Here is a 17,699-nt window from a genome sequence, read left to right as displayed (position 1 = left end):
TCAATATAGAATTAGAAGTCACTCGTTTCACCTCTGGTCTGACAGACGTAATTGACACGTTGTCAATCATGATCGAGTAATCCGTCATACGGGCGATTAAATGTGTTTGGTGAGACTTTACTGGTGGTAGTTGTACATTATTGGTTGAAACGCCACTTTATTATTTCAATTCATTTTGGCAATCAGATGATCTAGTCTTATTTGGATCTTGACAAACATCCGGAAAACAACGAAGATTGCATAAAAATAGAAAGGTTGAAAATTTAGACTGGACATCCTCGTCTTCGCCAACTCGTTTGTGAATACCAATTGGCAAGAAGATTTTGCGTGACCTGTAAATCGGTATAGCTATTTCATTAAATCCTAATTTCCTACAATTAATAAGTTACTCGTGAATAGGCCATAGGGTCCGGCTTTGTTGGCCTCAAAGGTTTTCTAATTCCAGGTCTTAGTCCACGGGTAATAGTAGTCGGCGTTTAAGTCACCGAAAACGTCCGATGGTATTTTATCAAACATTCCCAATACCCGGGGATAAATATACGTGTACAGCATAAATGTTATAACAAACATAGGGATGGGGGTGTCGATTAGTCTGTAATTGAGTTAATGACCTCCTTTTGTCGCTTAATGTTGAGCAGAAATATAAATCTGTAACGTGTATTATAGGCCAGACCTCAGAGAAAATCTGCACACCTTTACACATGAGTATGAGCACTAAACCTGCTACACCACTGCCTGGTTCCTCGTACGCAAAAAAATAGGTAAACATCCTCTAGTACGTAAACGCGGAATACAATAAAATTGATTTAGTATGAAACATCTTGTGTACATGTGTACACTCAAAATGAATACAGTTAGATTACTGATCTTTTATGTATCCTAAGAGATACAATTTAACAAATTTAGAATAAATTATGCTTACTGATCAAAGGTGACGATTAATGATGTATTTGTTATATTCATTTCTAACCATGTCATCGTTTCATCTTTCATTTGAAACAAGTTAGTACATATTGAACAGCTAAACCAAAAACTTAAACTAATATCTTCTACTTCCACTGAACTTTCTAAATACTGAACAGCGATACTGTCGTTTCCCGTGCCCAGAAACTGTATATCAAAATCTGTGAATGTAAATGTACTCTTCTTGTCAATACCCATGAATCAAAGCATTCATTATAAAAAACACACGTATTCTCTGATTTGTGATAATATATATTACCAGGTACTTTGTCGTATGAATTTGTTTCGTTCTAAATTGGCCATTTTAAGAAATGATTCTGAACAAGAAATTAATGCGAGTAAGAAATTAACGCGAGCAGGAAATGTGAACCAATTTCAATACGAATTTAAAACAAAAACAAAACTAGGTTAGATACAATCTTTATCTCGATGTTAAATGATCATAGAACGAGTTATTCTTCCACAGCGGACATGTGTTCTTATTGATAAAGACGGCGATAAAGAATAAGCATAAAGTTATATGAAAACTTTAGATTACGGTAACTTATTAGGTTAGAATCCATGTTAATCATTTTGGAAACGAATGGTTTTGCGACGAAGTTTGATTTTGTAATTTTCAACTAATTCGTTTGTTGGATTTTGATTCCTGTGTACCAGATAGAACCGAATCTTTATTTACATTCTATTGACTATGAAGCTATTTATTTCTGTTCCTTTTATTTAGATGATTAGGCTATTTACATCAAAAGTCTTGTTTTAAAAGTACTTTCTGTATCGGTGACGACCACATACTGATGCCTGTGATCTGATCAGATAGTTGAATACAATTTTCGAACACCAACGTCCTGTGCGGGTTTGATTGGTAGGTTGATTTGCCGACTGCGCTCTAATCAACGCGCACTATAAACATCAAGACGGGGATCTAGAGTGTTGCTTGGAGATAGAGGCGCTTCTCAACCTCGTGGGTTTACTTCATGTACTCCGGTTTCCAACCCATGGGAAAGACCCCTGTGCATGCGCTAATCATAAGAAACGTGTCTGCGATATCACCATCGGTGGAAGCGGACGTTAAACACTAATAGAAGAAGATGTAGAACAACCAAAAAATAAAGCAGAACGAAATTCGTGTATATTATTGATTCGACTAAATAAATATGCACCTACCTAAGCATTCTGACATATTTGACGAACCCTCTGTTTCAGTTGTTTGTGATCCAGGGCACTGAATACAAGACCGTTGACCAATGTCCGACTGGTACTGACCTCTACCACAAGGTGTACATGGTTCTATACCATTAGCTGAAGATGTACCCACAGGACAGCCATCTGCATTTGAATTAATGTTGATATCGTTATATAAATTGGTAATCATTTAATGTTGATATTATTATAAAAATAGGTACTTAATGTACATCACTATTGGTTAACACATTAATGGCTTATCATTTAATGTTGATATCATTGTATTAAAAAAAAAACCATTTAGTGTATATCAGTATAGTCTATACATTGATGACTTACCATAATTTGACGTTGATATCATTATAAAAAATAATACAAATGGGTATTACCAGTGGGTTTGAAAATATTGGTTACCAGGAGTCAAAGGTGGCCCACCCACCAATACAATTCTATCATTTAATTTTTAAAATGAATAAATTAAATTTTCAAAAAATATGTAAGTGGAAACAAAAAGATGTAATTAGAATTTTTCCGATTTTGTTTTCTTTATATTTATTGATAATTTATATTTTAAATATATTGTCTAATGTCTAAGGGAGCCCACCTCCTCGGGGGCTCACTTGCCATTGGGCAAGCTGACAACCTGGCCAGTCCGCCACTGGGTATTACATAATGTTGATATCACACAATTCGATGGCCTATCATTTTAGCGTTGATACCATTATACAAAAAGATGGTCTACTATGCAATATTGATAACTTTATAAAAATAAAAATTCTATTATCTATTGTTGATATCATTATAGAATAGAAATCGTTTTGGCATCAATTACTAAACAGGAAAAGAAACGTCAGGTTGCTATGTTACTCTGAATTGTATATTTGTGACCACATCTCCAACTTTACCTGAGCAATAAACCTCCTTCCCAAACACAGAATTGAACCCAGGAAATGTTCTCAAAAACGCAACCTGACTTGTAAGTCGGTAATGTGTTCTCCATGATTTCCATGTAACTCATGCTGCACGTGCTGTTCACCGGGACCAGCCCTATGAAATGCAACACCCAGACTCACGACAGCTCAGACGAACCAGACGCTTGGAAGACTCGACGCTGGCCACACTGTCCAAGCCGTTGCCAATCACTTCCAGGTCAATGTTCGGACCATTTACAGGCTTCAGCAACACCACGGATAACTGCCCCCGACAGTGGGAACACACGGAAGACCCACCTGTACCGATACAGTGGGCCGACGTCTCACTAGAGAGAACTTCCAATGCCGTGCACCTTATCGTGGACCGATCCTAACCCCTCACCATCGACGTGAACGTCTACTATTTGCCCAACAACACCAGAACTGGTGACACAGTCAATGGAGAACTGTTCTGTTCACAGATGAGAGTCGGTATTGCGTATCAACTGCAAATGGCAGGACCAGAATATGGCGTCGACGTGGCCAGCGTTATTCTCACCAATGTGTCATGGAACGAGACTCATGGGCAGGTTCAAGCATAATGGTTTGGTGTGGAATCGGTCTGAACCAGGGGGTGTGTCCTGTGGTGTTCCAACGTCTTGGTTCAAGGGAGAGGGGACGGCATCACAGCAGTGCGCTACATCGATCAATCTCTCAGACCCTACGTCATACCACATTTCGCACGTCATCACAACGCCCGTGCCCACACCGTCAGAAGTACTCGGGACTTTCTACAGCAGAACGCTGTCAACGTTATGCAATGGCCAGCCCTTAGTCCGGACTTAAACCCGATTGAACATCTTTGGGATGAAATTCAGAGAAGAATTAATAACGTCGTACCGAGACCAAACACAGCCGGTGGATTGTGCCAGGATTTTCTGAGTGTGGTTCCAGGTGCCAATGGCGATCATCAATCGTCTTGTTCACTCCATGTACAAACGCTGCGCTGCTGTTATTGACACTCGCGGTGGACACATAAGATACTGATGTATAGACTGTGTACAGACTCCAAACCTTCTCGTAATGTCTTGGAATTGTGATGAATTAATCACAAATGTGTCAACATACTGTTCACAAAAAATTACTTTGATCCATTTAGTAAGTCGTTTTCTAGAATGATTTGATTAAAGTGCCTCTCTGATTTTGAAATCGTACTGACGTTTTTTTTTGCTGTTTAGTATATATCAACACAGGTCGATGAAGGTTCTAGCTATAAGGCTGTTCTGGTCAATGTTGCGTATATTACACAGTAATTTATGAGCCCTTTTATTCTGCGAGTCTTGACTAAACAGTAACAACTGTCAAACTAGAAACCACATTATAGACAGGCGCTTGAAAGATAAATGTAAACCTGGACAACATGGATAAACGATTTCGAGTATTAAAAACAAGAGTTGCCTCCCCTGTGAGTGTAGGCACCCGATTGTATTGCGAAATTGAGAACAAATATCAAAAATAAAACATTTGGTTCTTAACCAGCGGAAGCTGCAAGAACAGAAAACAAACTCTAATGTGTATCGTTATTTTTAGGACTTCGAATTTTGTCTAATGGTTTGGATTGTTCGTACTTGGTTTTATTTTATTTACTTGCTACGTTTACTTCTATGTTATGTAAAAAAAATGGAGTAATGACGCATTTACTTCTATGTTATGTAAAATAATGGAGTAATGGCGCATTTAGACACAACGATGTGCTGCACATCGGCGCTATTACATTTTGTATAGCTGGTCGGTAATACGGACATCAAAAACTTTAGACATACACAAGACACAATCAATTCTACGGACTAAAACTACTGTGCAAATTACCGAGTGATGTTTCGACCAAGTTATGTGGTCTATTTCAAGGTTTGAGAAACAGTCCAAACTTCTATAAAAAAAAAAGTACTGTATTCTATACTGTTGAGTTCTGTGTATATTCCAGTTTATGTATTAAATTTTATTGAAGCAATTCATAAATTGGACACACAAGCAAAAGTCTAAATTTTAAACGAGTTTCACCCATTATCACACTAACACTATTTATGGAATAACAATTACTGGTTAATTAACATGCAACGTTACCAGTAATTGTAATTCCATAAATAGTGTTAGTGTGTTACTGTTCAATTACTAAATGCCTCTTAAAGAAGTTACCCATTATCTTTACCCCTCAGAATAACCGATATTCAACAATAACCTTAAAATGAATAATTTTTATCAATTTTAAACCAAAAGATCGAGATCAACAAAAAAGAACACACAAAACGAGGATATGAAACAGAAATGGCTTCTCTAAGAAAAAGACGCACTACCAGATTAATTTGTAGCCTAACAACCTAACAAAGAACTGCACCTACTTTCACACTGATTACCATCAACAGCGCCTTCTATTCTCGTTGTACTGCCATCTGGACACTGAATGCAAAATATCTGCCCTTCTTCACCTTGGTACTGGCCAATAGGACATTTTAAACACCCATCTTGGATTTTATCATGATAAGAGCCTTCAGGACAAGGTGCTAAAATAGACAAAATAAAGATGAGCCGCATTAATCAGATTATTAATTATACACAAAGGGGGATATTAAGCACCTCTGTATATTTTACAATGACTCGTTATGTGAGCTTTGCTATTAATGTGGTTTGCAAAAAAAAAGGGCCTTGCCAATTAGAAAAGATAAAAGGTTGATCCTGTTTTTTGATAATGTAATCACCCGATAAAGCACATTTGAGACATCTTGGAGCGTCAGGTACATGCTTGAGTACAGACTCAGAGAATGCCTGCAGGTGCTCACTCAGCAGATCAGACGATCGGTCTTCACCAGTAATCTGAACATCCATACAGTGCAAATGCCGTCCTTTTTAAGGCCAAGGGTATTTGTTTTCGTACCAAGATTATTATGCCAGAAGGAATAACACGGATTCAAAAGGACCTTTCAATTTCCACTAATCACAGTCTTTTTTTATGAGGAAAAAGCCATATCTTATCACCACTTTGTTTATCGTACTGCAGTCTAATATACATAAATATTCACAATTAGTAACATCTTGTCAGACTGAAATTCACAAGTAATAAACGGAATTAACATTCACTAAGAAAGCTGTTAAAATTGACCTACTGCAGTAAGTATCAGCTGCTACGTAACCATCAGAACAATCGACGCTCAAAGTGGGCGTATCTATTTCTTTTATTGTAATCTCCTCATCTCCAACGGTAAAACTTGTTTCTTTTAAATCAACCATTCGTTTAACAACGTCAGTGGTCCTAGTGTTGATGTCATCCATTGTGTCGTTCTCCAAAGCCAGTATAATTATATCAAGGTGTAGTAAATGGGTCACGTTAGTATCGTTAGTGTACATTTCATTAGGCTCAGAAACATAGTAAGTATTGTTAGTGTACGTGTCATTGGTCTCAGAAACAACGTAAGTAAGATTAGAGTGCACTTCATTGGTCTCGGATTTTCTTTTGACTCGTTTAGAGCCACATTCAACCTATGGAAAAAAAATGGTGGAATAATAACAATTGATATTGAACTGTTGAGGAAAAGAGACTATAGAGAAAAATCATGAAATTACGGATTAGTTTTTTTTGTTACGACAGCGTTGTTTCAATCAATTCTAAGACAACTTCAAGTTGCTATGTTATCCTTTAGATACATTGTAAACGTGTACACGGGGTCAAGGATATTTACGAACTACGCCGGGTATACTTTCTTTTCCCAGAGAATCTGATACCACCTTTTATTTAAGGAACGAACTCAGTATAAATTCATTGGCTCCTGTTTCTTAAATCCACCACCAAATTAGGTATGGCTACGTTCTTTCAAGAACAATTTATATCATGTCGCATTTGAAGAGTTCGCATAGCTAACTCATATTTTTTTTGTACTTTTGCATTAAAACAACTTCGCTATAGTGACTTTGTTGGCGCCTTTACCCTCGACCTTAACCCAGTAGCTACGGCTTCTAAAAACTAGCGCTTCATTTCGCTGTATGGAATGACAGTTATCGCGCATAAGGCAGGGTACAACTTTCCATTCATCGTCCTTTTGTTTTCCTATCAACTCTAATACTTTATACTTCTATTTTTTTCTAATTTATCGTGGAGAAAACTTACCTTGACATTGGCCTCAACACATTTTGAAGGATATTGGCATGCCATCATCTGTTCCATGAAAGTGTGAATAAAATTGTTCTGGATGTTACTTTTGACAGTATCACTGTTACAATCGCCATCAAAATAAAAACGTCCTTTCAAAATAAGACTGGATCTGCGGCAGTCTGAAAATTAAACATATTATTTTTAAAATAAAAGAAATAAAAATGATAAGAAAAACAATAATAAACATAATACGTCTAGTTACGGCCCTGCATAAGAGGTAAAACTTTGAATTAATTCGAGACACCAAATTATAATATCGCCTACTCACTGAGCCACCGATGATCTGAGAAGAATTAAAACAATGGGTGGATGAAGGACCACCGGCGTTACACCTATTAAATAGTAATAATAAGTGTGGGATTACCTACTACACATTAACAAAACCCATGGCATAAGACAACACAATATATACAAAGACGTTGTAAATACCAAACGCATTCATGTACATCAAACCAGCATCACTAGCATTATACCCATTTACATAATATAACAGGTAAATTAAAAAATAAGCCTGCAAGTTTATAACAGTCGATAAATGGCCATATTGTTATGAATTATGGCGCTATTGCACTTTCGTACCTCTACCAGTTCCCGTGGTCGTAGGCACTAAGACTCAAGGTCAAAATCAAGGTCACGGCAATATTCACACCTAAAGGCCAATCCACTGATCAACACCAAATAGTATTTTATAGAACATGGTGGCTTCGCGCAAAAATTAAAGTATACGAAAATTATATTAACTTTTATGAACTGCAGAGATAGGCAGCTAGTGCAGTGTGTCGGTTTCCGTCTTAGTGTCTTGTTATTCGAGTCTAAATAGTAAACAAAGCAAATGGCGTCAAACAGATGAAGTTCTCTCTCGTTAGAAATTAAAAGGTCGGTAAAATAAAAAGTTTTTGATCGATTCGGCTGAAATTTGGTGTGTGGTCATTGCTAGTCCCCCTTACGAAAGTGCAATAGCGCCTGAATTATACCATTATTCCATAATTATTCATATTTTTATTGTAAATATTTTCATAACTGCCTCTGCAGATAACAGGTAACAATTTTCCTTTGATTGTTGGCATTGCTTAATAGATGTTTACGAGAACAGCATGTGTGAAATAGTTTTATTAAAAGTCACACAAATAACCTTTTATACTTAATTTGTAGCATCAAATTAACGCACGTGTTAAGTAGTGGGTCTATAGTTCATTGCAGAATATGGTTTGATAAATTACTTTGACAAAATACAAATATTACACAAATTTCATTAAATTGCAAAATATATCTCCAGGTAGATACTCAACCCTAATACAAACTAGATAGTACTTACGTTTACATTCTTTTGGTAATGTTTGTGGAAAGTTAACATCGTTATTCCAGCAACCAGATTTTCCACACATAAGCAGTTGTTTAAACTGTGTGTATTCAGGAGTCACATCATACCCCTTTTGACACTGTAACTGGCAAAACTTTCCACCATACCAAATATTACAGGCTATTGCACCATTGTCAGGAGGCTTCAGATATGGACAATTGGCAGTGACTACAATGTTTGAAGAAATGAGAAGTGGTCTAATGTGTATACGGAACCTCGGGCATTTGTCCATCCGAACGACTAAAAACTGTAATTGTCAGGCCCTCTGCCTTTTACGGGCAATCTAATGTGTGCACAGAACCTCAGTTTTTCGTACCATCCGAACGACCAGACACTGTCCTTGCCAGACTCCCTGTCCTGCACCACTGAAAAGGGGTAACAGCGCAGGAAAATTCCGACAAACACTCTCGGTCAACGACGGGAGTGAACCCCATACCTCCTGGTTAGCCATGTTAAATAACATCCTAGGCCAACAGCTCTTAAAGATTCAATTTACTATAATACAACTCATTAACTTTGGGGGGTTGGATGGCTGAATGGTCAGCGTGCGCGCGCTGTATCATAAAGTTTGTCATTGAGTCGACTGGCGTGGTTTTGAATCCCCGGTTGTACGTGACAAGGAGTAGGGTCGCCTGTCCAACCTCGTGGGTTTTCTCCGGGTCCTCCGGTTTCCTCCCACTGCTAAAGACCCCTATGCGCAAGCGAATTATTGAAATAAAATTAAACCATATGTTAGTCCCGAAATGACCTAGTTTGTGTCGAGTGGACGTTAAACCCCATTTCTCTCTCTCTCTCTCTCTCTCTCTCTCTCTCTCATTAACTTTGTTACAATCCCGCTTTATACAAAGATAAATACAGTACTAAGTACTAGTAATTAATGTCTGCCATTTATTTGGCGATTGAGAACGCGGGGGGGGGGGGCAACCTCACTGTTGGCTTGTTTATTTACATTAAATTTGTTTATTTGGTTTACTTATTATCATTAGATCTACTTATGTCGTTTGGGTATTGTAGTATAATAAAGTATACACGCCTACTATTTTACTTACAAAAATAACATGGAATAACAAGGAAAACTGCGAAACACGGGTTTTAAACCGCGACGATGAAGTAGATAATACATATATATGTATAAAAACATTTGCCTTACTTTCACATATAGGTTGAGATTTACCAAAAGACCAAACACCATATTCCGGTCTATTTCCTTTTCTTATTTTTCTGCATGTTGTAGAGTTATCCTTTTTAGAGAATACTGTTCCATCATCACATCCAAAAATACACTCTGAACCATAACGATAACCATCTGGGCAGGACACTGTTTGATATACCCGTGGATATAATGTATGACATACTATCTCTACAAAACAAAAACAAATTTTTAATATTGATATAGCCTCAATGAACCAGTTTGCCAATAATATTTTTTCTTATTTAAATGGGGGGTTGGATGGCCGAATGCTTAGCACGTATCTTGATGCCTGTCATTGAGTCACCTGGCGTGGTTTCGAATCCACGGTTGTACGGGTCCTCGGGTTTCCTCACGCTGCTAAAGACCCCTACGCGCATCGAATTATTGAAATAAAATTAAAACCATAATGTTAGTCGAGTGGACGTTAAACCCCATTTCTCTCTCTCTCTCTCTCTCTCTCTCTCTCTCTCTCTCTCTCTCTCTCACTCTTTTTTAAATTTAACAAAAATAAAAACTTGAAAATAAAATTCTTCTATAAATATTAATATTTTAAATTACATCAAAACACGATAAAAATTAACAAGTCTATTGTGGTCATTACATTATTGCCAAAAGGTTAAACTTGGTATGGTAATACTATATTGTCATATACTATATCTGATTAAAATACAGATCTATATTTCGTTTCGTTTTTTTTATACTTTCGATAGTCTACGCTACATGAAGATCTGACAAGTTGTACTCGAAGGTCCGTGTCAGGGATCGGACGAGCGACGTTTGACCCTATGGTTTCAGACATTTATTAATCAATCAGCGTTGACGTTGCTAGTGGTTTACCCACAGTTCCGTACATGGCACGACAAGAAGTCGCTTATCCCTCACTTCAACCAAAACGCCGGTAATATAACAGCTCGTCCAGATCATAGTGTAGGAAAGACAAGTAAAACGATATTTTGAACTATAAAAAACGAAACGAAATAAGATCTGTGTTTTAATCAGATTGACTATATTGCATAGAGGTAGAATAATGTAATTGCTTAAGAAATATTTCGGTTAATAATTAGGTGCCTATAAATAAACTCGGTGGGTAACGTCTACTGTCTGGCAAACCGGAGGACTCGGAGAAAAGCCACGAGGATGGACAGGCGACCCTACTCCTTGTCACGTACAACCGGGGAATCGAAACCCCGCCAGCTGACTCAATGATAGACCGTATGATACAACGGGTGCGTGCTAACCATTCGGCCATCGAATACCCTGTATTTAAACAATATTTTATTTAAAAAATGGAAGGGATTGGGGAACAGCATTGCCAATAAGACCTCTTGTTTTCTCTTTAAATTAACAAGCCCTTTTAACAATGCCTACAGGCCTCGAGTTCCCCTTAATAAGATGTTAAAATTCTATACGGTCCCTGTTAAAAAAGCAGATAATTACGACTTTTATTCGGTTTTATTCCACATTTTACGATTTCCGAATCTAGAGGTTAATTCTTTTTATGAGCAATACGGGCTCTCCAGCTTTCTATTCTTTTAGCACCACGTGATCAAAGTTTTCAAAGTTGAATATTAGAAGCTTTCTAAGTCGAATCTAATTCACATAGCCTTTTCTTTTATTTTAAATTTCTCAAATATACCAATCCTCCGAATAAATGTGAGACATCCAAAACATACAACTATTTAATCAACGAGTAGCTCACCTTTAACGACCACTTTAAATTTACATGTCTTGGCTTTATTATTAGCCGCATCTTTAGCACTATATTCAATAGTATGAACACCAATCGTGAATGTAGAACCGGGTTGTTTCCCTTTAATTAACACCGGACTAATATGTTCTGTCGAGTTGTCATCAACCTTTGGAATCGGCCATGACACTGTGGTGCTGTTCTTGCCCTTGTCAGCGATTTCTACGATTGTACTTGGACAATAGCTAAACTTGGGCGGTTTGTTATCTGAAATATGTTAATTTTTATATAATTTAAAATTCATAAAGATGGCGATCACAAAATTCTTAAATTACCTAATTGTGAAATGAAATTAAATGAACTGGGTATATATAACGACTTGTCTGTAAAATCCCAGTCAATTATATATGTTACAATTTGAAAAAGTGGTTAAGTGAAACTGGTTTATCAGATATATTTAATAAGGCATTATTAATTATTATATTTTATTATATATTTATTTTCTATTACTTATTTTTATATATATGATATATCCAGAAATATTAGCACAACCGTATATATATATATATACATGTGTATGTATGTATGTATTAAAACCACAGTGTTACTATGTAAATATGTATAAATATACTATACTGTCCATCTTTATACAATGACATTATTTATGAATAGACCCAAGACGGACGAAAAGTACTTTAAAATGTTAAAATGTTTTTAAACCAGTGTTGAAATCAGTTTTTGTCGGCATACCTTTTATCTTTTCATCGTTTACCGTGAAACAAAGTAGTGCAGCTTTACGGTTGTGCTAATATTTCTGGATATACACTGAAAAAAAACTTGTGTTGAATCAACACAAACTTGTGTTGTTTTCAACACAAGTTAGGTGTCTCTATTTAACAACACAAACTTGTGTTGAAACAACACAAACTTGTGTTAAATGTTGAAACAACACAAGACTTGTGTTAAAATTTACCAAACAACACAAACTTGTGTTGCAACTTGTGTGAATATCTACACAATACTTGTGTTGAAACTTGTGTTGAAATTTCTGAAACTTGTGTTGAAATTTCTGAAACTTGTGTGGTTTCATAAAAACTTGTGTATAACCACCACCAAAACTTGTGTTTTATTTTCCCTTAATTTAGCAATCTTTCCCATGCAGCCCCCACCCCTTTTGCTCTGTTTAACCTGTAAAGTTTGATAAATGAGGTAACAATAATTTTATTTGTTAAATTATCATTTATTCATAAAATGATAGGAAAAGGTAAATTAACACCACCAAATCAAAACTAAATAGACATCATTTGAAATGTTAACAGAAAAACAGAGATATAATTCTAATACTAATAAAAATTTTGTTATACTTTGCCCCCCCCCCCCACATCACAAAATACAAAGTAGCTATTTAATTTTTTCTTTACCCGAAAACAAGAACTGAGAAAAGAAAGATCCCTACCCCATACCCCAAAAATATATAATTCAAATATATCTAAATTTAATAACATCCAAACCAAGCCCTAATTAGATTAATTATGCACTAAATTGAAATACTTTCAGAAACTGAAAAGTGCTACAAAGTCATATTACAAGTGATTTGTGAGGCATCTAGAAATAACTAGCATACACAGAAAACTAACAAAAGAAAAATGCACTATTTTGCAGGAGTAATAAAATGATGTAGAACCTTTTCCTCATTAAAAAAAACAACAAACAAAATGAATATTTTGTACATAAAAGGAGCAAAGCATCAAGATTACAGGATTGAAAAATAAAAAATCGCAAACATTAAATAATATGTACAAAATATATATAAATAATCACAAGTCAAAAGCAAGGAGGAGTCACTGTGGTTCAGTGAGTATAAGGCATTGGCCGAGAAATTTCAATTGGATTTTCCGACATAGTTCCCACACGTCAGTAGTGTAGGACATGGCAAGGGATAATTGGGTATAAGCCCGGAATTGAAACTACCCCCACTGCGTTTACTTTAAAGAACCCTTGACAATTGAATTATCTGACTCAATGACAGACCTTCTGATCCAATGTGCGTGTGTTAACCATTCGGCCCTCCTGGGTTCCATTTAAACAACCCTTGACAGTTGAAATATTTGATATAAGAGTAGGTTGTAGGGCAGAATCACCATATTAACACAGAAAAGTAGGATCTTAAACCCTATTTCATTTCATAAGCAAGGGAAAGTCACCTTAATGTAGGTCAAGGTTTTTTGTAATTTTGGGTATATTTGATCTACATTTGGTTTCTAGATTATGCCTATTAAATACTTTATGATTTCCGACCAAATTCTAAGTGATTAATATGTCACTTTACATTCTATATTATACATAAATTTCTGTAGAGAATTAAAATCTAATTGTGTTTGGGAAGAATATTTAACAGTAAAAACAAAAAATAAATATTCAAAAATTGGGTCAAATGCATTCTTTTCCAGAATTTTAAAATAAATTGATGCTTGGGATCTCTTGTTATCATACATCAAATAATCTTCCAGCCTAAAAAATAAAAAGTAGGCAATAAGAATACTTTCTTACTATTTATGGTTCACAATGTTTAAATAAACAATTTATTTTGCCACATCGAGACTGAGTCTCTATTTTGTTTCATCTTTGGGTAACACTTATTGTGTCTTGTCCAGTAACAGACCCAGGCAGATTATTATATTTTATTTCCATCGACAACAAATTGGATATTACCTATTAAAATCTATTTGAAAAGTAAAATATTGTCCATCAATTTTATACTGCTATTTACTGTAAAAATACACATAGGGTCTATCACAACTTGAAGAAAATCAATGGATGTGATTGTCAAAAATCAAGAATGCCAAGACTTGAATAGGAGAGTCCTAGGTATTTCCCCAAGAAGAAAAACTAGATTACCAATCAAGTGTATAGAACTAGTTGATGATTAAAAATACAAATATGTATGTTACTTACATTTTACCTGATTATCAAGCTCTGTGAGAAAAAGTTTCCATAATATGAATAGCCATTTTCAACTGTCTTGATCTTTCTGATGTAGTTAACGGAGAAAAAAAACATACTATGTATTAGTTGACTTAAATCGACTCGACAGTTAAAAGATGAAAGTTTTAATTTAATTACATTGCATTGTAATGTGTTGGTTTGCTTTGTCACAGATGAGACAAAATGAAAAAAATGAAATGGAATGGGGTTCGGCGTCCTACTGTTCAGCTCCGACTGGGCTAATGAGGTTGGGCATATGCCATACAGTGTGCTATGAGAGAAATTTTGCCGGGTACCGTGACCCTAAGGCCTACTCTTGTATCAAATTCTAACTGCCAGGGGCTATTTTACATGCACGCCAATGTGTACACGGGACCACGTTTTTTTGTTCAATCTGAACGACTAGACAGCTGTCCTTGTAAGGCCCTCCGTTCTGCATTGTCTTACTGCAAACCCGCGACCTTAAAATATGCGAACCAGTGTCTAACCCACTTGGTCACCGTAGGTCCCCACAGATGAGATAGTCATATCTACATGTATCTGGACATAAGTAAGATTCTGTCTGTGCACATACATGTACTTCACAGTTTTACTATACTAAACTGAATTTTAAATTTCAAAATATTAAAATGAAATTAAGGTTTATGTCACATCAGCTCCAACCGGGCTATATTGTGCCAAACACATTATGGTGAGATTCTAAAATACCACAACAACAATCTTTTCTATTAGAATTGAACACGCACCCTCAAAAAACAACTATGAGAAATCATAGGTGCTCAAATCACCATATCTTCAGCTCTTTTTTTCCCATATTTGGGTTTTTTGACTTATTTTATTATATGATCTTTGATTTGCTATGGCATCTAATATGGAAACTGAAAAATATAAATATGTGACATGTAATTAACTGTTTAAGATACCTTACCATATACAAACTGTGTGATATCTAAAACCATTTGAATCCCGAAGATCTTACCGAAGCCGTGAAAATCTGTTTTAATAACCCTTGTTTGTCATGTGACTGGACTGTCACAGTAATTAGAAGAGAGCCATGTGGCTTAGTGTGTAAGGCACTGGCTTGCTACCCGGGAGGTTGCAGGTTTGCTCCCAGTGTTGACCGAGAAAGCTCATTTGGATTTTTCAGCATGGATTCCCTGTCTAGTCGTCATGGTCGGGTGTTCGATCCCTGCATTGGCCGAGAAAGTTCACCCAGATTTTCCGGCGTGGTTCCCCCTTGTCAGTGATGCAGGATGGAGGGCCTGACAAGGACAGTTGTCTAGTCATTCGGATGATACGAAAAAACGAGGTCCCGTGTACACGTTGGCGTCCACGTAAAAGATCCCTTGACAGTTGGAATTGGATACACCGCAGTGCCGCTGTCAGGCAAAATTTCCCTCATAGCACACTGTGTGGTGTATGCCTGTCTTCATTAGCCCAGTTCGGAGCAAAATAGTAGGACGTTAAACCCCATTTCATTTCTAGTCGTTTCAATGGAACACAAAACCTGAGGTCCAATTGGCGTGCATTTAAGCCGATAGTATGGTAGTTGGAATTTGTTGGCTGTAGCACCCGTGTCACAGTTCGACTGCTAGTTTGTGATACCCACTCGATATAAATGAGTGGTGATTGGCTAATGCTTCGGCGAAGCGGACAGCCGGACACACCACTCAAATACAATTCGACCAAATATATTAAACATGTTTGATTCGGGCGTATGTCAGTGGATAAACTAGGTGAAGTTTAGCGCCAATTGATTCAGCCGAATCCTTTGGCTAGTTTATCCAGCACTGACGATTTAAGTTTGTACTTTCTTTATATGCAAATATCACATTTGAAAGAGGCTGTAGGCCTACTTTCTTTATATGCAAATATCTTATTTGAAATAGGCAATTATTATGTGATTCCCCATTTGAATGTGACTAGGAATAAGGTCGCCTGTCCAGCCTTGTGGGTTTTCTCCGGGTCCTCCGGTTTCCTCCCTTTGCTAAATACCCCTAGGGTGTATTCGAAACAGTGTTCCGGTGCAGAGAACGGACGGAGAAGGGGTTCTTGTCGGACTTGAGCAGTCTGGAATGCGTTCACGAACACGTTCCCGTTCTCAAATCCCACACTACCTCATAGCTGGTGTGAGGGAGAACAAACATGGTCGACGTATCGATAACTGCTGAGAAAACAGCATCATGGGTGCATTTATTAATTTAAAAGTTTAATACCGTTCGAAAATTGGATGTAGTATGTGGCCAGTATAACATCAAATAAGTTAGGTTGCCAGGCAACGAAACATGCCCACAGCAGTTTAATCGTTTGCTCAGTCAACAGGGATTGTCGCATATTCATTCTTTTGTAGGTAATGTGGGCATTTACAAGAAAAGATTATAATTTTTGTCGTTTGTGGGTTTACAAAGGTTCTACAAACTGAAACAAGGGCCTTAATTGTTGAAATTTGACAGATTTTTTTGTTTTGTGTTTTACTAATTTAAATAATGCATACAAATCGGATGATAATTTTGTTGTTCGCGCGTTCACAAGGTTCGAAAAAGTGAAACAAGGGCCACAACTCTAGACATAATTCACGGAAATCGCAGAAATTTAATAGACGTCTTCGTTTTACTAATTTAAAAGATGCAAATGAATTTCACAAAGTGAAACAAGGGCCATAACTCCAGAAGAAACTAACGGAAATTATTGAAATTAAATAGGATTCATCTCATTAAAATAAACAACATATCAATTTCAAAATAATCAGGTCTGTAGACGACGGACAAACCTACGGACGAGGGCGATGACAATATGCGACCACATTTCCATGTGGGCGTATCAAAAGGTGATGTAATCGTCATCCAAAGAATTGAAAAGGAGTAAAACGGAGTCATAATTTATCATAAGTATGCTTAATAGCGAAGTCAATACCAAACAAGTTATCGTAACAGATTGTATAAATTTAATTCATCTTGTTACCATGGATACCGTTCTCTCATGTTCGAGACTCATGAAAGTGTTTTCATGTTCTTCAGCCGTTCTCGAACCTGCGCGAACACTGTTTCTAATACACTCCTACGGTACGCGCAAGCAAATCATTCAAATAAAATTGAACAATATTAGCCTCAAAATTACCTAGCGCCAGTAAGTATAAAGGATCTATCCGACAAACACTAACAACAACTCTAGGTTTATGCAGAATTAATATAACACAACATACACAGATGGCAATA

General features: G+C 36.6%; 1 protein-coding gene across 2 annotated transcripts in view; it reads right to left on the bottom strand.

Moving 5' to 3' along the window:
* LOC126808471 (sushi, von Willebrand factor type A, EGF and pentraxin domain-containing protein 1) overlaps positions 1-17,699 on the bottom strand; it is a 40,306-nt gene that overhangs the window by 9,375 nt on the left and 13,232 nt on the right. For both annotated transcript variants that reach the window (XM_050533189.1, XM_050533190.1), the window contains exons 8-15: positions 11,512-11,766; positions 9,771-9,980; positions 8,576-8,788; positions 7,216-7,379; positions 6,218-6,590; positions 5,456-5,617; positions 2,128-2,289; positions 923-1,124 (exon numbers count right to left, since the gene is read on the bottom strand). In XM_050533189.1, coding sequence (XP_050389146.1) covers positions 923-1,124; positions 2,128-2,289; positions 5,456-5,617; positions 6,218-6,590; positions 7,216-7,379; positions 8,576-8,788; positions 9,771-9,980; positions 11,512-11,766 — 1,741 coding nt within the window. The remainder of the gene's footprint in view (positions 1-922; positions 1,125-2,127; positions 2,290-5,455; positions 5,618-6,217; positions 6,591-7,215; positions 7,380-8,575; positions 8,789-9,770; positions 9,981-11,511; positions 11,767-17,699) is intronic.

The sequence above is a fragment of the Patella vulgata genome, chromosome 1, assembly GCF_932274485.2.
Source record: "Patella vulgata chromosome 1, xgPatVulg1.2, whole genome shotgun sequence".
Lineage (NCBI taxonomy): Eukaryota > Metazoa > Mollusca > Gastropoda > Patellidae > Patella > Patella vulgata.
The sequence above is the reverse complement of the archived record's forward strand: the minus strand, read 5'-3'. Positions and strand labels throughout refer to the sequence as shown.